This window comes from Malus domestica, chromosome 06 (assembly GCF_042453785.1).
Source record: "Malus domestica chromosome 06, GDT2T_hap1".
Lineage (NCBI taxonomy): Eukaryota > Viridiplantae > Streptophyta > Magnoliopsida > Rosales > Rosaceae > Malus > Malus domestica.
In genome coordinates, this window is record NC_091666.1 from 7788504 (window position 1) to 7810319 (window position 21816).

The 21816-nt window shown below is 41.2% G+C and overlaps 2 protein-coding genes and 1 pseudogene across 2 annotated transcripts; 1 reads left to right on the forward strand and 2 right to left on the reverse strand.

The window, feature by feature from the left end:
- Window positions 1–5779: 5779 nt before the first annotated feature.
- Window positions 5780–9364, reverse strand: LOC114825435 (O-fucosyltransferase 30-like; annotated as a pseudogene).
- Window positions 9365–11228: 1864 nt separating this feature from the next.
- Window positions 11229–14034, reverse strand: LOC114825615 (transcription factor KUA1). Its single transcript, XM_029104541.2, has 3 exons — window positions 13462–14034; window positions 12322–12530; window positions 11229–11966 (listed from the first exon to the last, which is right to left on the reverse strand). The coding sequence occupies exons 1-3, from the start codon at window positions 13736–13738 to the stop codon at window positions 11466–11468; spliced, it is 987 nt and encodes a 328-aa protein (XP_028960374.2). The 5' UTR covers window positions 13739–14034; the 3' UTR covers window positions 11229–11465.
- A 4367-nt stretch (window positions 14035–18401) lies between these two features.
- On the forward strand, window positions 18402–21348 carry LOC139196996 (uncharacterized). The gene is made up of 2 exons (XM_070823431.1): window positions 18402–20276; window positions 20399–21348. The coding sequence occupies exons 1-2, from the start codon at window positions 19620–19622 to the stop codon at window positions 20537–20539; spliced, it is 798 nt and encodes a 265-aa protein (XP_070679532.1). The 5' UTR covers window positions 18402–19619; the 3' UTR covers window positions 20540–21348.
- Window positions 21349–21816: the final 468 nt, after the last annotated feature.

A 21816-nucleotide genomic window follows, 5' to 3' on the forward strand; every position in this document is an offset into this window, starting at 1 on the left:
GTCCAATGGTTTGGTCCATCTTTAGTATTTTCACCAGAGATCTCTGCCAACATTACTCCTCTCTCGGACCTGGTACGACTCATCATCAAAAACTGTTTTCAGTTTTTCATCTGGGTTTTCTGAATTGCAGGAGGTTTGCTTCCATTTTTCCTGCTCTGGCTTCAAATCGGACGCCTAAACCCCTCTACCACTCTTAGCACTTTCTATTCCATCCCTGAGTAAGAATAGTTAAACCCTCTATGCTACCATTCGGCGTTTTGAATCTGATTCCAATAAAAATATCTCTAAAGCTTCAATTTTTTTTTTTTATAAATTATTGATATTTCGTTGACTTGAATTGATTGAAGCTCTTCGTTTGGATGCAGCCATCCCATTACATCAAATTACACGTTGTGGAATTTGAACTGCTTTGAACCGAATCAGGTATGTTTTTCTTTTATGGAGACAATTGTTAATTTGAATTTGGTGGTTCATTTAAGAGGCACTTTTTTCTTAATTGCTTGCAATGGTGTTAGGGATTTGCTGCATATTTGTGTATTTAAATGTATTTGTTATGGTTGTAGTTTCTCTATGTTTCGTAATGGGAATAGGTATTCTAAAGTTATTAGATACATATTATTTGAGCAAAATAGAGGAGATTGTTGATAATTTTAATTTATGATACCTCATGTCATAGGCTATTTTTTTCATCGCTTCTAATATAGATTAATTACTAAACACATATACTGACCATCCTCCTCTTCGCATTTCATTGGTTTCTTGTGTTTGAATTTTTCTGTTTGTATATTCCAATTTTTTAGGATCCACATTCCTTCCGATTTGCGTCTCAGTTATATATATATGTCTGTGAGAAGAAAATGTACATAAAGGCAATAAATAGGGGCCAAAGGAGGATTTTCAGATGCAAAACAAGGTCTCTCTCTCTCTCTCTCTCATATGACATAAAGCATGAACTACACTCCTTAAACATACTTTTAGAGGCTTTATTAAAGCAAAGATAAATTGAACAAACTAACTGGGTACAGAGTTGAATAACTAACTGGGTACATCCGTGTGAATTGATGTGGCTAATATACATGCATTATTTTCTTTTAAGTGAGGATATATTTAATTAAATCCTCCCTTATTTTTTAGGTACAGAGTGGTGCTGAAAGTTTTCCTCAGTATGCTCATTTGCCCAGTTTGTCAGGTGCATATGACATGCAGCAAGCTCAGGGACACAGATAAATTAGTTCATCCATGATGTTGAGCCCTATCTCGATTGGTATCTTAGCTACAGCATTTTAGATGCTTAGGCCTGTGATTGAAGTGTTATCTGTAGTTTTTCTTTTCGGAATTCATAATATTTGCAAGGGGTGTGATATCTACACTCCCATTTTTACTTCTCTCACACATTTTTGGCTTTCGGCCGTCGGATCGGATGAATTAAAGAAGATCAACGGACAGAAATTAACAAGGGATGTGTGAGAAGTAAAAATGGGTATGTGGATAGCACACCCCTATTTGTAATTATCAACAATAATGTACTTTTATACCTCTCCACACACCCCTATTTGCAATTATCAACAATAATGTACTTTTATACCTCTGTTTGTCTTTTCTTTGTTTTCATGAGAAATCAAGTTGGTACAAGAATAAGGCGTTGCTTTGAAAATGATCTATTGCCTGCGTAAATGTGTTCCAGTGCTTCAACAAGTGTTATCAACTTTGCACTATATAAATTTGCAATATGGAGAATACTAATATGTCTGCATTCTTGATGCTAGATGGATATAATGATTCAATTCAAATCACACGTGATTTGAATATTCTCCTAATTTCAGGATATTAGCTTTACAAATAACTCTATGTTTGCGGAACAATTGACACTTCAAACGGGTTGAATGTCACCACATGTGGAGGAGGTAGCGTCTCTGGACTTTTTACATCTTTGATACTATCTATGGCTGCATATTATTTTTCCTATATAGTGACTTTTAATTCTCAGAGGTCGCACTTGGTGCGATGGCAAGTGCCTTCGCCCATGAGCGGTAGGTCTCGGGTTCGAGACTTGGGAGCAGCCTTTCCATAAATGGGGGTAAGGCTAGCCGACATTCACCTCTCCCAGACCCTGCGTAAAGCGGGAGCCTTGTGCACTGGGTACGACCTAGTAACTTTTAATTCTCAGCCTTTTTTTTTATTTGTCTTCTTTTTGGTTCTGTAATTATGTCTCTCTTATGGGTTTTTTCTCACCATTTAATACTAATCAAAATTTTGTTTCATTTTTCATGTACTTCCCACTTCAAACATCAAGTAAGGATTTGACTTTAGTGACTTCTGCAAACTGTAGCTTTCATATTAAATCAACGCCCAAGGTTACTCTGCATATCATCATCTAAGGTATCTACTCATCAATTTCTGCCAATTTTTATCCTATACAACTCCGAACTGTATGTGTATTTCTTTGTTTGTCTTTGTTTATTCTCCCCAATATGTTTAGAAACATCAGACCTCTCCTCAAATCTTTTTCCTTTTTCTTCCACCATAACACCGAAATTAAAAATCTTTCCTAATTCTTTTTTCATATATTTATGTCCTACATTATTAACTTTCTTCATTGCTTGCGCTGGATTGTGCAAAATTTTTTAGGTTTTTACTTGGAATTTTCTTTTGAGTTTGTCCATGTGCCTGTTACAACAAACTATGTTTAAGTAGTAAATCCTTTAGTTGATGAAACAAGTTAATTTTTCTACTATTACAAGTTTTGTAGCCTTTTCACAGCATGTACTATTCCTTTGTTCAAGTTTCGTAACTTTGTCATGGTAAATAGTGTGAACAAAGAAATATCAACTGTTGAGTTTATAACATTTTTTGTACGTAGGTTTGACCTTTTTTTTTTGTTCTGTACAATTTAGGAGTACAAACTGTTTGGATCAAAACTTGAACTTTGGGCTCAAGAAAGGAGTTGGCCCAAAAGGAGGCCCGAAAGGGAAGATAGCCGAAGCCCAGTCGAAGCCCAGAAGGCCGGGAAAGGCCTTTTCTGACTTGGTGCAGCTCATGAAGACCACTTGCTTACCTACCCAAAGGCCAAGTAGTGTAGACTGATCAGCTACAGAGCCCATAAAGCACTTTATGATGGCATTACATGTAAAATAGCTGATGAGTCATCACCCTCAAACCGCATTCGGGCAAAGCTGCTGCTACCAAAGGCCAAGCCGAGTTGTCTATATAAGAAGAAAGAAAATCCAGGATTAAGGACACTCAATCAAACAAACAAATGCAAGCACAAACTCTGCTCAAAGCCAGATTTGCCTTCAAAACAAAGTTGTAGTCAGCCTTCATCCCTTTCGGGACAAACCTTCATCCCTCTCGGGATAACCCTCTCTTCAACCCTTTGTAATAGCTCTGCTACCTTGTTCAACCTTGTTGTAGTATCGATTCATCTTTTGTAATCTCTCTCTCTCTCTCTACCCCTCCAAGCTTTCAGACCTTTGACAAAACTACAAAGATAGGAACCTGCAAGACGAGCAACCTTACCCGATAAGGTTTAACCTTGCCCGACCTTCTTTGCTTTGGTTTTGTCTTTTCAATATGTTGTATACTTCCAGTTATATGCAAGTTATTTCTAGCAACATGACTATTAAAAGGTTTTCTCAGTACTTTAATCCGATTTGAATATATCGTCAGTGTTCAAACCAGATCCAAGTCCTAAGCCCTCGGGCATGTAAATCTGATCAGTTAAAAGTCCTTGGCCTCAAGGCATAAAAAAGAACTTTATGTGGACTTAACCCATCCACGACAGTCCTTGATAAACGAGAAGTCCGAAGTTACTTGGGGTGCAAGTAATCAACCTACCTTCTAGTTTTCTTTCTATTATATCATGAGTACCATAGAGCGCTTGAGCATGGAATGAATTCTAATGGAAAGCCTCAAGGCCTACACCTAAGGCCCCACAAAGGCATCCATTTGGATTCATTCCGTTCATCGATCTAAAGAGTCTAAGTATAAGAATGAACTCTGATGGGAAGCCTCAAGGCCTACACCTAAGGCCCCACAAAGGCACCTATTTGGGTTCATTCTACTTCTTAGATTCGGGTAATCAGAAGTATAATAGTTAGAAAACTCCTGCAATCACGAGAACAAATATGATGTGTTCGAACACTGGTTTAGTTATTTATGGGAAGCCTCAAGGCCTACACCTAAGGCCCCACGAAGGCACCTATTATAACTAACACGGTTTCTTGGATACATACATATACACAACTAAAGCACGACAACCATTTTACATCTGCCATGCTAAAGATGGCAGTGGCACGCCTGAGCACTTAAATGTTAACCTTGATTGTGAGCCTCAAGGCCTACACCTAAGGCCCCACAAAGGCACCTCTCAAAGTTAACGATGTCCTTCTCTTTCAGCCTTGCCCGAAGAGTCTTGCCCGAAGAGTATTGCCCGACGAGACTTGCCTGACAACGCCCGATAGTGAAGCAGAAGCCCGACAGCAGCCCTTAACCGACGCCAACCTCCAGGGGAGCTGTGTGCTCTTCGGCCAGGAAACATCCCTGACGGAAATTCCTGACACGAACACAAACATAAGATTTAAGGTGTAAGAGTGAGGAATTGGGGGCATTTTTTTCTAAGAAACGACCAAATGGATATTTCTAACTCACATAAAAACTCTAACCTATATAAATAGAGCTAATTTATACGTGCCAAATATAATTTTTAACTTTTCCTTACGTATTACACGTAATTGGTTTAAGCATGATTGAATTGATTGGTTTGAATATGAATGGTTTCGGAAACTTGATTCATATAGGATTTAAAGTTTAGGACCTTTTGTCTTAAATAAGGCAATACTCTTCAACTTATTTTCATTGTTTTTATATGTAGTTCAAACCATGCCTATATTTTGTCCTCTCATTTGCACTAATACTTAAGACTCTCATTTATTTACATTAACAACTTCCAATTTCCCAATCTGTAATGTAACGGACAAAAGAAAACTTACATGTGAGAAGAAACGTAGAACCCTACCCTTGGACACCTATTTTGTCACTCATGTATGTAATATTACTCCACCTTTGGATTATTCTGTTCCTCATTGTAAATAGGGTTGAAAATGAATTTTCATATCTATGTAAATAGTACCTCATCCCTGGACACCTATTTTGTTCCTCATTATATATATGTATCCTTTTACATGTTATATATTGCTTTAAAACCCACAGTAACATGTGGGCATACTTGCTAGTTTAGACTAAACCTCGCAAGGCGGTGAGCCACCTTATTCGTCTCTTTTCGACCAAACGTAATTTTCCATTGTCTGAACTCTTGTAGTAGCTTCCTGGCATCTTCGAACAAATGCTCGTAATGACCATTGTATGTTGCACCTGCATTCTGAATTGCGAAAGTCACCAATAACGCATCCCCTTCCACCTGGGCTTGCTTCGTACTCCACCTGCACAAGAACAATGCTCCTGCCCTTGCAGCAACAGCTTCCGCATGTAGTGCAGATCGCACTCCTACCTCCCTACCCACCTGCTCCGCTAGAAAGCCACCCTCCGCGTCACGAACTACCAAGCCAAAACCTCCAATTGAACCATTTTCATCCCATGCAGCATCAAAATTGCATTTTATCCACCCAGAAGCAGGAGGCTGTCAACGAAGTAATCGAATGGAGGATGGTTGGGTTGCAGCAACAGTCCACTTTCTATATTCCGCCAGCCACGTTTAGTTAATGTAAATAAAAAATAGTAGAATAAATAAAACAACTGCAGTGAGAGAAGAAATGAAGAACCGTTTTTAAGCACTTTGGAATTGATATACAGATTACAATACTGTTAACAAGAAATTTATACATTACAGCAGGTTCATATAAAAAATTTAAATTGAATTAGAGAATCAAATATGCATCTAAACAGTCTTTATACTCAATGGCATTACCAAAAATTGGACTCAAAGAACCACCATGCACCAATCGACAAGCCAAAAGAAGAACGTTATCGAGTCAAGACTCAAAACTGAACTATTAATGATGTGAACGTGATGATTGCAAAATTGCTTCTCAAATCTTGATGAGAAACCGGAGCATGAGATATGTATTACCTTCACCAAGAATGCAACTGTTTCTGAATTCCACCTTGTTCAACACAAATCCCCTGCTGTCCACAGCACCCTGCCTGGACTGTTGAGACAGCCTACTGGTGTCGTTAAGTTGTGACTCAGGTACATGTTCAGAATTCAAGCATTCATGGTGGAAGAAAAAGGACCAGTTTCCAGCATGCTTCTGAACCATAATTGCTTTTGTATAAAGGAACAGCTTGATCAAATTTTAATTTCTCGTGTCGATAGGGATTTCACAATAAGAAATTAGCTATAACATGCACCAAACTTCCTCATCGACTCTATAATTTCTGCAATAGTTGACCCTGCGGTCCCAACAAATCCAGGAGAAGCACAACTACAAATATTTTTCTCTATATATAGAAGAACATCAGGTAATCCTGGAGGGCAACCCTTCTTAACCTGACCAGTCTGATCATGATTCTTCAGAAGGGTCCCAAACTTCATGCCATGACTTGCATCCACGATTCTTTTGCCAGTTTGTATTATCAACTCGTCTTTTTCTTTCAGGAAAAACAATTTAAACTGATGCGAATCTTTTAACCAATTCCCACAAATAAGTTCCTGTCCAGTTACTTTCAGGAAGATCAGTCATCATAAAAATAGGAATAGGAAGAGGGCTCCGTGCCATCAAAAGTTTGTTTTAGCTTCGAAAAAGTAGCCTTCCAATGGTTCTTGAACTGTCCATCTAGCAATCTGACCTGTGCACAAAGAAAATGAGCCTTTATAATATCATGAGCAACCTTCTTTCCTGCACTTATGATTTCCGGTTTAAAAGGAAGGAATCCACTCTTGTCAATCAGAGTTTGTATCCTTCGATCACTCGGAGCTTCATGGATATTAATGTGTAGCTCTGAACCTTTGTAAGGTGCAGTGAAAAGGCTCCCAAATGCCAGCAGAGTAGCCGATTCAGCTTCAGAACCAGGTCCAAAAGCATTATATACATCTCGGCATTTCCTAACATAAGAAATTTTCTTGTTCTTCTTAAGTAGTTCATCGGGCTGGAAAGAATCCAATGCCCCGTCCTCATTACCATTTTGGTACGTCCACACAGTAGTTCTGTAGTCTTCATTAACAGCATATAAACACCTTGCATCCCCATCCATCCCAGATAGCAGAGACCCACATTGCTTTAGTCTATAAAGCACAGAGGCATGTGCATCCAACTCATTGTAGCAAGTAAAATCTACATTCACACTGCACCATGAGGAAATAAAAACCCTGAAATCTACTACTCAAGCTAACGAAGAAGAAACTAATGATGAAATACCAACATTGTCAGCCATGGAAACATACCTGAAACAAGAGAGAAGCATAGTTTTATTATTTAACAAATCAATAGAAGCTTGCAGACATTGTATATCAAGTGATTACATTATATTTTGAGTCCCAACAATCTCTGCTTAACCATTAACATGGAAACTAAAACAAACCCAATAACCCACATGGAAATCCTACAAATATTGAATCGAATCGAATATCTTTCAAGCACAAACTAGACAAATGGGTCAAGCAAAAATCACAACTTGGTGCAATTAACTTAGAAACAAAAGGAAACCCAATTAAACCCACATTCCAATTTGTTTGGGCCCAAAATATTTGTTTGGGCCAAGTTTAGAATTGTTCTCGGCCCAAAGGCTGTGCTTAGGAGTCGTTGGGGGGCATCCGGCTTATGGGCCATATTGGTTTTGGGCCAAGTTTAGAATTGTTCTCGGCCCAGAGGCCATGCTTAGGAGTCGTTGGGGGCATCCAGCTTATGGGCCACATAGCCAAGGCCGGTCGTGTCCTATTAGGAATCCATGGGTGGTTGAATCCTGATACAAGAAGGAGTTTTGACAAGATAAGGATGTAGAAGTTTGGGATTGAATACGGCCTGATATGAAGGTTGAGTTCAAAGTCCTAGTAGGAGTAGGACTGGCCGAGATAAGGTTAGATCGGGGGAAGGAGTTCTAGTCCGAGTATGGTTGTGATTCGATCTGAAGCAGGTTGACTACTATAAATAGAGGGAGGAGGACATCATTAAAGCCCCCTCCAATTCAACAAACAAACTGCCCTGCGCAAACCCTCGTTCTATGCGAAACCTCTCAAACATCTTGAGATTTTTATTTTCTTTTTCGCCAACACATCTTCAGTTTGGATAAACAGCACTGTGAAGGCAACCGACGAACATCTTCAATTTGGATAAACAGCACTGTTGCCGTAGAATCAGCCGAGAAGCATCTTTAGTTTGGATAAACAGCACTGTATCGAGGCCGACTAGTTACCTATCTAAGTCTCGATCGAGAAGGATTTTCAAATCCTTATTGACAGGGGTCATCTCATTAGCCTTCTCGGCCAAGTGAGGTGTTACTAGGGCTCGGCACATTGAACGCCGAGTTATTTTACGATTGGATACTCACAAGTAGGCTTTAGAGTTCGGCATTCTGACGGCCAAACCACATCTACCATCAAGACATATATTTGTTTTGAGTATTTGTGCCCCTATACTCTAGTGTCGATTTGGCGTACTTATACTCTTACGAATATAATCACTGTGACCGAATCCGACGCCGACGATTTGTGAACTTTGCAGAACTAGTAGCCTTGTCTTCAGGCTCTAGAACCCAAAAGCCGGGACGTGTTCCTTCCTCGGCCGCAATCGCAAGATCGAGAGTGCTCAATGCAACATCAACACATTTTACTCCTCGGCCGACGAGTTGGCATGCCCCGCATCAACCGAAGGATGTAGTTAGCTCATTAGTTACTCAGCCTGTGCACCACATAGACTTGGTAGTTTTTAGGGTCAACACAATTCCTCCAAAATTCAACAATTTTTCCCCAAATTAGGTCAACAAAAAGAGTAACAGAGGAAAACCCACAACATTCTCACTCCTAATGAGCTCAACCGTGTGATTCCAAACCGAAGTCCTGATCTCAATGGGACTCAAAACCCGAAACTTTGGGCAACTACCGAGAGCAACGACGTGGAAGGACGAGCAAGGTCCGGTTCAGAATGGCGGCCATGAGAAGGGCGTTCTTAAACTCGAAAAGCTGGTTGCTGAAGCCACTATGGGGAGCGTACCAGAGGAACTTCTCTCCTCCAAGGGAGGGGCATTTTGGGGAAGTAGAAAGTGAGGTCTTGAGGAAGAGGGAATCGGGAGTGAGAGAGAAGAAGTAAGAGAGGAAGAGGAGGGTCAGGTATAGGAGGGGGAAGGAGGCGTATGAGTGTTTTCTGAGAGGCCATGGTCTCGTTGTGGGTCTATTTCTGGTGAAGAGATTCATGGTTGCTTTTCTGCAACTAATACCTACCAAATTGGAAGTTGGTTCTTCACTTTTTGGAAGGCCGAATTGGATCAGGCACATCTGCCGCTGCTTCCCAATTTGGTGAAGCACTGTGACACCCAAAGAGAGATTTTCCGCATTTGTTTATTAATGTTCTTGTATTTAACAAAACATGCACTATTGGTTACTCTGAGATTTTTAGTCAGTTTAATTAGAAGGAACATAACCCACGATTGGTTCATGAACTTTCCCTTTCATCTAAATCCCTAAACTTGTCACCAGTACTACGATTTGGTGGTATTCTCCTTCACTTGTAAGTGAGGGTCTTATATTCGAATCTCGTAGATGATGAATACAATATCAAATTAGGTTGTCCATTGTGTGGCTTAGCCGAACTCCCCCCTCAGGTTAGTGTAAAATATATCCTTATACTCAAAGCAAAAAAAACCCTAAACTTTCACCCATTTAAATTTGATTCATTAACTTCTACTCGTTAAATTCGATTCATGAACGTACTTAGCTCTAATTTGCTATGCACCTATCAGAGGTGGGTATGATCCACTAAGTCGAGTGCTTGGAGCATGCCTAATGTGACATCGGCATCAGGTGATAATGATCTCTCACTTGCTTGACTTAATTCATGGGATATTTGGAAAAATAGCCAAAATTTTGACCATGAATAGAATTTTAACCAACCATTATACATTTTTATAATTTTAACCAAAACTTGACATAAAAATACTATAATGCCATCTAGTGTGTGGTTCACACCCATTTGCTTTGCTAGAGGTCGCACCATTTGTGGGGCTGTCAACCATTAAAGCTTCTGACCCAAATGTAGCTTTTCGTAAAGAGCCGGAATTTCCAACGAAGCTCTGAATATTTTCAATTTCTGGAGCTTTAGAGTGCTGTGTTGCTTCTGCGATTGGGTCTTGCAAAGAAACAAGATGTATTTGCATAGAAGTTTGTGACTGAAATTGCAGTGAAGGAAATTGAGTCTTGGGGGTGTTAATTGGAGTTATTGTACGAATTGGTATTGCTCGTTGGGCACCCTCGCAGCTTCGATGGTTTTAACTTACCCAGGGCCAAAGAACTGCCTTCCTCCTCTCCAGCCCCTGCCCCCGCCAAGATATTTTGTCTTTAAATTTTCCGATTGTATGTTTTTCTTACACAATGTGATGCAACTACAGTCATGTTTTCTAATGATCATTTGCTCGTCTGTGACTACTTATTCAACAGCAGTAGCAACAGCCAACCGTGCCCGGTTTATTTGAAGTAAAATATGGGTTTTGAAAATAAACATGGTGTATTTGCTTAGAGGTTCTCGACTAAAATTGCAGTGAAGGAAAACTGAGTCTGGGGGTGTTAATTGTAGAGCTTCTGAGTCGGAAATTAGTTGGGGAAGAAGAAGGGAGAGAGCGAGAGGGAGTTTGGGGGTTGTGGAAGAAAGATGAGGGTGAAGAGCACAAGTGACAAGCCATTTTCTTTCTCTGTAACTGTGTTTAACTCAGTTTTGCCTTTTGTTCGTAATTTTCCAAAGCAATTGCATAAAAAGCAAGGAAAATAAGGAAATGAGAAAAATGGGGAAGGGTTTTTACTTGAAAAAGGGTAAGGCAGAGAACAAGGAACCGTGCACTCCAGTAAAGGGCATCATGATATTTTCGTGCCAAGTTTTTTTTATGAGAATTATAAATATTTATAATAGTTGGTTAAAATTCAATTTATGGTCAAAATTTTGGCTATTTTTCTAAATTTCCCTTAATTCATCCATATATCCAATTACATCAATACCCTGCTTAGTTGCAAGCCTACACTGCAAGACTCAGCCAAAGTTTTGAACTTAAATGAACTAAAAATCTCCACATATTTAAAATATATTCAAATTTATAAGTGAAAACCTATTATATAGGTAAGGGTTGCTTAACTCCAGAATGTCAACATAATCAACATTAAGACAAAAATACAATATGCTAAAGATTTCATTAATTTTGACAAGATTTTAAGGTAAACCCACAGAGATATAACTCAAATCCAAACCAGACTGCACATTTCTAGTCTTGTATTAACATTAACCTGTGAAATCCCAAGGCACGGCGGCCCTCTAAACTGCATGGATAGGACTGCCACCTGAATTGATGCTTGAACTGCCGGAACCCGGATTTGCATGGAAAGCAGACTGCCTAGACGACCCTTCAACCATTTTTAGCGTAAGCGAGGACGGACCAGAATGACCTAGAGGCTCCCCTAAACTCAGTTTTGACATGCCTACTAGCTCATCAACATTTATCGGGCTCTTTGAATGTATTGCCGTTGGCTTCAGAACCTCATGTTTATCCGTCATGGTGGGCTCAGTAGTGTATCCAGGCCACAAGGGATAAGGAATTGGGAAAGGGGAGAAATACGCAGGATATACCATTGGGTAATATGACTCTGAGCTATCGGGATTTGGAGTGGCCTGTTCTCCATCTGAGTTGGTGGAATCCATTGATTCGCATTCTTTATCCAAAGGCGGAGGAGCAGGCAATGGATTGTTGCTTTGAGTTTCAGCTTCTGGATAGTTACCATGTAAGAAGTCCAGTGGTTCCAATTGGGTTTCAACCGACTGCAGAAAATTTATCAAGATAGCATATGTAAAAATTGTATACAACAACAACAACAACAAAGCCAGAGAAATATGCCATGCGATGAAAATTAATTAAACTATGGACCTTGTTTAAACCCGACAAATACTGCACTCAAGTATCAAGAGACTCAAGAGAGAAGTATAGGTTGTTTCTACACATGCAATGGACATGACCTTTTAACGAATCAAAATAAAGTCAACACAAATTGCAGTGCACACCATACAGTGTTAACCATAGGACGGAAGAAGTTCAAAGCAGTAAATGATTCATGTTGCACGCTCGAGTGTGAAACACATGTACATACTGGTTATGCAAGACGGAAAAGATACTTACATCATCTGCTACAATATCAAAGAGGCTGGAACGTCTTTTCCTCCTTGACACATTAGTCTGCCTAATAAAATATTTCTGAGCATGGCTAGCCACTTGAGTTGGTGTTCTTGATATGACGTAATTGCGGGCGATTCCACGCCAATCACCTTTCCCAAGCTTCTGCAGTCCGAGTAAAAACATCCTATGTTCCTCTTCAGTCCATGGAGTGCCTACAAGGAAAAAAAGGAAAACATAGTTCAACTTGTTAAATACAATCCTTAGGTTCTCTTGCAAACATGTAACTTTGATAATGACGTAAAGTTAAGAACTACCATCAATAATTCTTGTGTTATAAACAAATCATCTTCATACAAAAAGGAACAGAAGAATGGAAAATAAATAACCGTATGAACAATCAAATGGTGGTTTAGACCACATGGCCGAACATCCCGGAAAGGATATTGCAATAAACCTGAAAGTTGACAATGCCTCTATTGCATATCAAGTGACCTCTCATACTGAATGAGGGTGACCTATGAGATGATTTAACCAGGCAGTCTACCAAATGAAATCCAAAATATCCGCGTAAGGAAATTCAATGTATCTATAGCCCTAAAGCTTAATGACTATAAATATGGCAAAGGTAGCACCCTCGCAGTTGGGAGAACTTCTTAAAAGCCATTGGTTTCAGTCGCTGTTGGTGCTGCAAACTTGCATATAACTTAACCAACTACCATAAGTAGCTTCGCCTACCAAAACTGGAATAGCTTCGCCGGCCTTTCGCCCCCTCTAGAGAACCAAAATTCAGAGAGCTACTTATGCAAACATCCAACAATATTATTAGCAAAAAGAATAATCCATTTTTGCTAATTTAAACAGTAATAATAAAACAGTAAACTCCAAAACTACAATTACAGCGATACCAAAAATAACATTAATCGAACATAATTATACAGAATCGTAATCAAATATTTCCCCGAAAAGCATAACCTTTTATGTTTAAACTAATTCAATTCCACCGCTAAACCCCATACAATTAACCAAAACACATATCAAATAAGAAATCCGATTCAAAATCTAAAATTAAGCCAAAAATAAGTGATATATTCAAAGATTACGGATTAAAAAATGAAAATGAAAATAAAAAGTAAAGAACACAACCTTTTTTGCGTTCGCGGCTCGAAGACGATCCGGGCACGCAGTCCTCCGAGGCGTAGCCGTCGGCAGCAGCATGGTCGTTGGTGGTGTCGCCAGGAGAATCCGGATTGTTGGGGAGGAGACCCGAACCCGACCCGGCATAGTGGGTCAGATTGCCCATACTAGCGCTCTTCCTGATGGAGCCGTCGGTCAAGCGAACGCCGAAGAGCTTGACCCCTCGGTTCGGACACGTCCGGGAGTTGTGGCCATTGTGGCTGCAATGCGAGCACCTCCGAGTCATCGGCAATGCGGAAAATGGAATCGGATCGGGCGAGTTGGGTTGGTCGGATCGGAGGATCCGGATCACGTGACCCGAAAATAGAGAAGTGGGTGTGGTTGGGTTGTGGGTCTGCGCGAGGATTTAGAGTTTGGTTTCGTGTCGATTTGCTATATCGTTTTGTGAATTTGGCTTCTTCTTCTCTTTCGCAGATCAGAGGAGAGAGACACAGACAGAGAGAGAGACAGGGAGAGAGAGAAAGGGAGGAGAGAAAGACAAAGAACAAGTATACCGATGAGTCAAAAACACTATACATGTGTATCGTGGGGTGGATAAATATGAGAATATATGTGCGGCAGATTTTACTATAGTTCAGTAGGATTTTTTTTTTTTTTTTCTTATTGATTTATAAGTCAAAGATTTTAAGTTTGATTTTCGTTAAAGAAAAATTTAAATCATATTATTACTAGTTTATTGTGAGATTTAGTCTAACCCTCTCTCCTTAGTGTAGATAATATCATTTGTTAAAAATAAAAAAAAAAAATTTATGTTCTATTTTCATTCAAAACAAATTTAAATCATATTATTGCTAGCAATTTGTGAGATTAAACTCTACCTCCTTAGTGTAGATAATATAATTTGTAAAAATAAATAAATAATTCAATCTATATTTTTTCCTAGGCTAGAAAGATAAGACATACTCTAACCCTTAGAATAAAACTCAAATTTTAGATTTTACACTTACCCGAACTTACTTCAACCCTTGGGCAAATGTGAGTTAAAACTTAAAACTCATTTCTAGGGTAAATTTAGCACATGAATATGTATATTTATCCCTAAGTTAGTGGAGTTGCCCCACTATATATATGTTTTTTTTTTAGTTTTATATTTATAAATTTATTGAATCCAACGATTAAGATATAATATAATCAAATTCAACGGTAAAAAAAAGTATTTAACGGTCCAAATTTAAATCCAACAGCTAAAATAATTTAAAAAAAATATTTACTTGTTTCATATTATTTTGTAGTGTTCCATAAGTTTCATGGTATTTGTTTAGTGATTTTTCAATATTTATCGAAATCTAAATATTTTTAGGTAAAAATGTTCATAAGATTACATTAGAATAGTCTACATAATTTTTTTTTTTTTTTGAAAAAAAAGTTACTTTAAGAAAATAATTATTCTAAATTCATTCTTTAATAATCTTGGATTAAAAATTTAACCAAAAAAGTTAGAGGAGAAAAACTTGTAGACATCGAAATTTCGGTAAATAAATGTTGACCGATAAATTAAAGTGTCAACGCTCATGTATTACATAAATTTTACACGTAGCGTGCGACTCAACGAAAATTGAAATAAGTTGGAAAAGTCATCAAATAGGACACGTGTCAACACCTGGCAGAAACGACTTATTTCATCTGGAATATTATATTCAAAATTAGGCCTTGGAAAATTCTATAAATAGAAGCCAATTCATTCATTTGGAGGACCAATTCATATTACACCTTGAAGCTCTGAAGCTCTGAAACTCCGAAGCTCTCAAGCATCCAGGTTCCCGAAGAATCAAGAAAGCTTTCTTCGTTCTTCGTTCATCGTTCTTTCAAGATCAAGCCCCGACGGCCCTTGAAGAAAGTGTTCTTCGTTCATCGTTCACCCAAGATCAAGCCCCAACGGCCCTTTGGATCAACGAACGTCGACAAATCCATACATCCAACCGTTCTTCAAGATCAAGCCCAAAAGCCCTTGAAGACCCGTTCATCACTGTTCTTCAAGATCAAGCCCAAAAGCCCTTGGAGATCCGTTCATCACTGTTCTTCAAAGATCAAGCCCAAAAGCCCATTTGAAGATCCGCTCAAAGCCACCTTCAAGATCAAGTCCACGGCCCTTGAAGAACGTTCATCCTTAGATCAAGCCCAACGGCCCTTTGGATCAATCACACATCCACAAATACACACCTTACGGAGATCGAATCAGAGGATCAAAATAGAGAGAGATTGTAACCCAAAACCATCAAATACAAATATTTGTTTGTGCACGTTGTTCTTGTCTCTTTCGTTTCAGGAATTTTCCGTGTTCACAAATTGGCACGCCCAGTGGGACAATCTCTACCTCTCATCTCTTTCTCCGTTCAAGGAATCCAAGCACACCTCAAAGTCAATGGCATCAAGCAAGGGACAAGCCGTTCTTGCAACCACTGAGGGAACGATCCTAAGCACTTCTGCCGCAAACGGACAATCCATTGGCGCCACGACCGCTCCTCAACATGCCACTTCAAAATTGGTGCCGCTAAAAGAGCAAGGGGAGCATCCAAGGATTGAGTCTGTCATCAACCTGACCTCGCTGGGGGCACCGAAGCATGATGCTGAGGCACATAAGATGACATCCCAAAGCAGCCAACGACGTTCTTCATCAGCATCCTGGATGTCTAAAGGAAAGTCACGTCTATTGGTCGCACAAGTCATGACTATCGGCGTTACCTCCGTTGAAGAACAACTGGCTCAGATGAATGAAGCAATCGCAAGGCTAACCCGAACTGTGGAAGAAAAAGACTTGCAAATCGCTGCACTCGTCAGCCGACTGGAGCCACAGGACGACGAGAACCCTAACCCAGAAGATGAGCCTCAGGTGGAGAAAAACGATGCGAAGCCGGAGCCAGACCAAGCAGCGGCACTCATGGGATCTCTTTCTATCCAGCAGCTGCAAGAGATGATCACCAACACCATCAAGGCACAGTACGAAGGGAGCTCAAATACCTCCGGGTTGTACTCAAAGCCGTATTCAAAGAAGATCGACGCCTTAAGGATGCCGAGGGGTTATCAACCACCAAAGTTCATGCAATTTGATGGAAAGGGAAACCCGAAACAGCACGTTGCCCACTTCGTTGAAACTTGCAACAACGCAGAAACCGAAGGGGACTACCTCGCCAAGCAGTTTGTGCGCTCGCTGAAAGGAAATGCCTTTGAGTGGTACACGGACCTAGAGCCTGAGTCCATCAACAGCTGGGAGCAATTAGAGCGGGAATTCCTCAACCGCTTCTACAACACCCGTCGCACTGTGAGCATGCTAGAGCTAACGAGCACAAAGCAATGGAAGGACGAGCCAGTCATTGACTACATCAACAGATGGCGCACTCTAAGCCTCGACTGTAAAGACAGGCTCTCGGAAACCTCTTCAATCGAGATGTGCATCCAAGGCATGCAATGGGGTTTGCAATACATCCTTCAAGGCATTAAACCACGGACTTTCGAGGAATTGGCCACTCGCGCCCATGACATGGAGTTGAGCATCGCCCATCATGGGAAGAAGGAACCGATCGCCGTCTACAAGAACGACAAAGTTCTTGGGCCAAAGGTGGAAAAGGCTGCATGGAAACCCACCAAGGAAGCGATGACGGTCAACACATCTCCCGTCAAAATATCCACACGAGGCAAGGCGATTCAAACCGAAGCTTTTCGTGATCAAGATATGCGTAGACGCACTTTAAAGGAGCTTGAGGAGAAGACTTATCCATTCCCCGACTCTGATGTGGTTGCCATGTTAGAAGACTTGCTAGAAAAGAAGGTGATTGGTTTGCCTGAGTGCAAACGGCCAGAAGAGATGAATCGCACCGACAGTCCAAGGTACTGTAAATTCCACCGCTTCATCAGTCATCCGACAGAAAAATGTTTCGTGCTGAAAGATCTCATCATGAAGCTGGCTCAGAAAGGAATCATCGAGCTAGATCTTGACGAAGTGGCGAAGTCAAACTATACCACCTTCACTTCTGGCTCTTCCGACTCAAAGTTTTCACCTCAACCGCTGGGGGCATCGTCCAAGACAAGCAAAATTGAAGGATGGACTCAAGTCACTCCTAAGAAATTGCACAAGAAGCATACGTCTCCTCCACAAGTCCGCCAATCGGAAAGGGGGCAAAGCAGCTCTTGTCAACCTTCAAAGCAACGTGAAAGTGTTGAGGATGATGAAATTACGACACAAAGATCGTCTGTTGCCATCACAATGCGCGATTTCTTTCCCGAAGACTTCTTCAATCACGCGGTCAAAGCTCCTTGCTATGAAGATTGTGAGGAACGCCTCTCTCGGATTGCTTGACAAAATTCACAAAAGCTCCTTGACCGCACGAGCCTAAACTGCAAGACGCAAGGCTCCTCGCCTACACGAGCCTAAACTGCATGGCACAAGGCTCCTCGCCCGCACGAGCCTAAACTGCATGGCACTAAGCTCCTGGTCTGCACGAGCATAAAAGGCAACACCAACGCTCCTTGCCTGCACGAGCTGAAACTGCAACACGGCACCAAATGCTCCTTGTCTGCACGAGTTGAAACTGCAAACGACACCAACACTCCTTGTCTGCACGAGTTGAAACTGCAAACGGCACCAAAAGAAAATACCAAAAAAAAATATATGTATGTATTTGAACTACGTTTTGACTTGATCTCTTTCTTTGGAAGGGTACGTAGGCAGCTTGAATATTCAATTTCAAGTTCAGTCACATCAAAATAAAAAAGAAAAATGTGTTTTATTAAATAGAATCAATTTTATTAAAAAAAAAAAGAAAAAAAAAAGGGGAAATACATATGTTATTTTACTTGTTTACAAAAAAAATAATAATAATAAAAAAAAAATCTTCAGATATGGATCTGCTTCACCTCCCAAGAACCCATATATCCCTCTCCACCTATCTCTCTTTTACTCGAAGCCCGCCATTGTTCCGAAGCCAAAAAGAAAGGCAAATGCAAAGGCTAAGCCCAAGGAAGCAGGTTTTCGACCAAGCCCAAGCCCATCCTCGGGATTATAAAGCCGATTCCGATATCTCCAGATCTAGGAAGCTTCTTTGACGTCAATGAGTCCTCCCGCGCCGAAGCTGTCAAGCAGATATGAGCTCACATAAAGAGAGTCGAAGAGAGAGAGAGATGAATTGCAATGGCGGTGTTTGAGAGGAAGAAGAAATGCGTCGGTGCGTTCATGACGGTGCTTCCCGTATGTTGCTTCGCAGCTGCTATGGTCTCCGAGATCTCTTGCAACAGCAATGGAGGGACAGAAGAGTTGCAGAGCTCGAGCAACTCGTCCATGGCGGCAAGACTAGCTGAAGATGATGAAGGATTCAATTGGTATGCAGCGGAAAACCCAGAAAAGATTGCTTCCATGGTTGACATGCATATCCGCAACAGCACGGAGAGGAGGAAGCACCGAGATCCCAAATGGAGCAAAAGCCCCGTTTCCACGTGGAGGTACACTCTGAAACAGCCTCGTCCCCCTTCGAATTGAAGAAGACCGCCGAGATAAGGTCCATGAGGCGCCACTACCGCGGGCTCCGCTTCGATGCGGGCAGGTTCAGGTGACCCCTTAGGGTTCGGATCAAGGGGGTTCGGACCCGATCAAATTAGCATCCGGATCGGAAAGTTGTACGGATTTGGCTTCTGGTTTTGAAAAAGAAGGGATTTTGAATAGGGATAAATCTGACGGCTACCCAAAAGATTGCTACACCCAAGACGGCCAGAGAGTGATGTCATCATCATCGACGACGAGCGTGCACGTCATGGCGCTGGACGGCCTGGTCAACGTCGACTCCTTCCTCTTCGTCATGTAGCCTTCACACAATCTGCTTTTCATCTTCAAGAATAGCCCAGCCAGTCCCGCCTTCCCAACATCTTAGGAGCCTCTCGCCATCGTTACTGCAGAGCCAAGCTCTTCACCATCGCTCCCTTCGTTTCTCAAAATCACAAACAAACCTGAGATTCTGAAAAAAACAAACTGCTTTTCCCGGAAAATGCCGACGCCCGACGACATCGGAAAGCTCCCAGTCGACATCACCTTTTCTCGTCTCGGAGAGTGGCTGGTTGATCGGAAAAGAATACCCGGAGATTGGAGGAAACAATTGGCGGCAGTAAGAGCTTGAATTTCAATGGAATTCGCTTCTCTTCCCAAAGATATCAATCCCTATTTCCATAGCTTGGAATCTGATGGAATTGGTTACTTAGAGGCCAAACAAATATATGATATTCTTGTGAAGTCAGCTCCAGAAAGTCGGAATATTTTCGGCCGGCTATCGGGTGCTGCTGGTGCTTGGGAATCAATTGTACGTTCATTTGAGAAGGATTATGTATGTCTCGGCGAGGCTGCTCAGATAATGGTGCAAAATGTGAACTATGAGATTCCGTATCAGAAAAGGCAGGTGCAAAAGATTCAGCAACAATTAGCAGAACTAGACCACAAGGAAGCTGATATTAAGAGAAGTGCAGCTCTATCGGCTACTAAGTATGTAGAGAATTCTGTGACTGCAATGCTCAATTTATCGATATATGATAAAAACAAAAGCCGAATTATGGACGAAGAAGGGTGTTTGGGGTCCATTGTTAATGTTCCTGAGGCCTCACCACCGACAAACACCATCCAAGCTTACCTACCGCTCTTCCGCCCTACGACACGTCGCTCAAGCGACTCGAGCACCTCGAAATCGTACCATAGCTGTCTCCCTGCGACTCCAAGCTGCTCCTCTCCTTCTATCCACCAGCACAGCGGCAGCAGTTGCACGAAAGTCCACAATCATCATCATATGCAGGTTGAAGCTGACTTCGAGTTTTGACCTGCTTTTTTTAAGCCGATGCTTCTTTCAAACAACTTCACAGTCGGCCTCTTCACTTCTCTGTCAAAATTGTTCATCTCTGACCAACAAGACAGCAGCTTTCAGGTTATATACGCCATGGAAGCTGCACAGGTACATGCTCTTGGACCTCTTCAACTCCATCTTTGCCGAGACCGAACGTCTTCGCCAGCGCCGCCTGCCAAGATTCTCACTATGTCCTCCTCGAGGGAACGACTTGATTCTGCAGATGTTGATTCAAATGATGATGGTGACATTAAGGGACTCGTTGCTGTGGTAAATTGAGCTTTGCCTCGGAACCATAGAGATTTTGGGCCGCAGTGTCTTAAGCCAGAGCAGTTTCATGGGAGGTGTCGAAAATCCCGAGCCAGAGCCTCCAGCGCAGCGTCTATCAAGCACACAAGCTCTATAGTCTGCTCCACCTTTTCTCCACCTCCGTCCTCTACTCCATCGCCGGCCCAACATTTCTACGCGCCGTCGACGATAACTACTCACCTATGGCGATCCAGATCCAGGCCATCCTCTACTGTCGCGTCACCAACGCCTGTCTCTCTCTCAGCCACAAACAGCAGCAAAGTCTTCTTCCTCCACACTCTCTCTCTCTCGCCTTCCTCCGCGATGGCAGGCAGTGCAATGGGCAATGGCTGTGCTCTGTGCCTATGGTCAGTAGCTATGCTCAGTGGCCGTGCTCAATGGCAGTGCAACGGTTGTGTAATGGCTGGGCTCGGCAGGCAGTGCAATGGCTGTGCTCAGTGGTTGTGCTCAGTGGCTGTGCTCGGTAAAGGTAGTGATGGAGCTTCTTCTTCTGCACCTCCGCCATGGCTGCTGCCTTTGAATGAGATTGACAAAACCGAAGTTTGTCAATACACACACAAAGACCTCCTCCGTCTCTTACCTCGCAGCTGCCAGCACATTCAATAACCGCCGTCAAACGACTAGCCGGTCATGAAGCCTCGACTGCAACTCTCCGTCCGTCTTCGTCCGCTCCCTGCAAATTCCTCTACCCATCACCCAAATTTATACAAAAAAATAAAAATAAAAAAATAAAAAAATAAAGGATGGTGGAGCAAAGCAAAGTGGTGCTGTCACCACCTGAAAAAAAAAGGGATGCTTTTGGCAAAAGAAAAGAAAAGAAAATATAAAAAAAATCTTGGTGGATCAGCACCACCATGTGCAAAAAGAAAAGAAAAATATAAAAAAATAAAAAAATAAATAAAAAAATGGATGGTCATCCAGCCCCAAAAGATAGCGGAGATTATAATTATATATGTATATCTTGGGTGCATCTGGCACCATATATAAAAAATAAAAAAATAAAAAAATAAATAATAATAATAATAATAATAAAAATATATATATATATATATAACTCAGTTAGTGGAGTAAAGTCCATCTTTTATTTATTTCTCTAAAAAATTACATAAATTCGCATTCCACGTGCAAAAAAAAAAAAAAAAAAAAAATTACAAAAAAATGTGCAAACAAACAGGAATAAGCC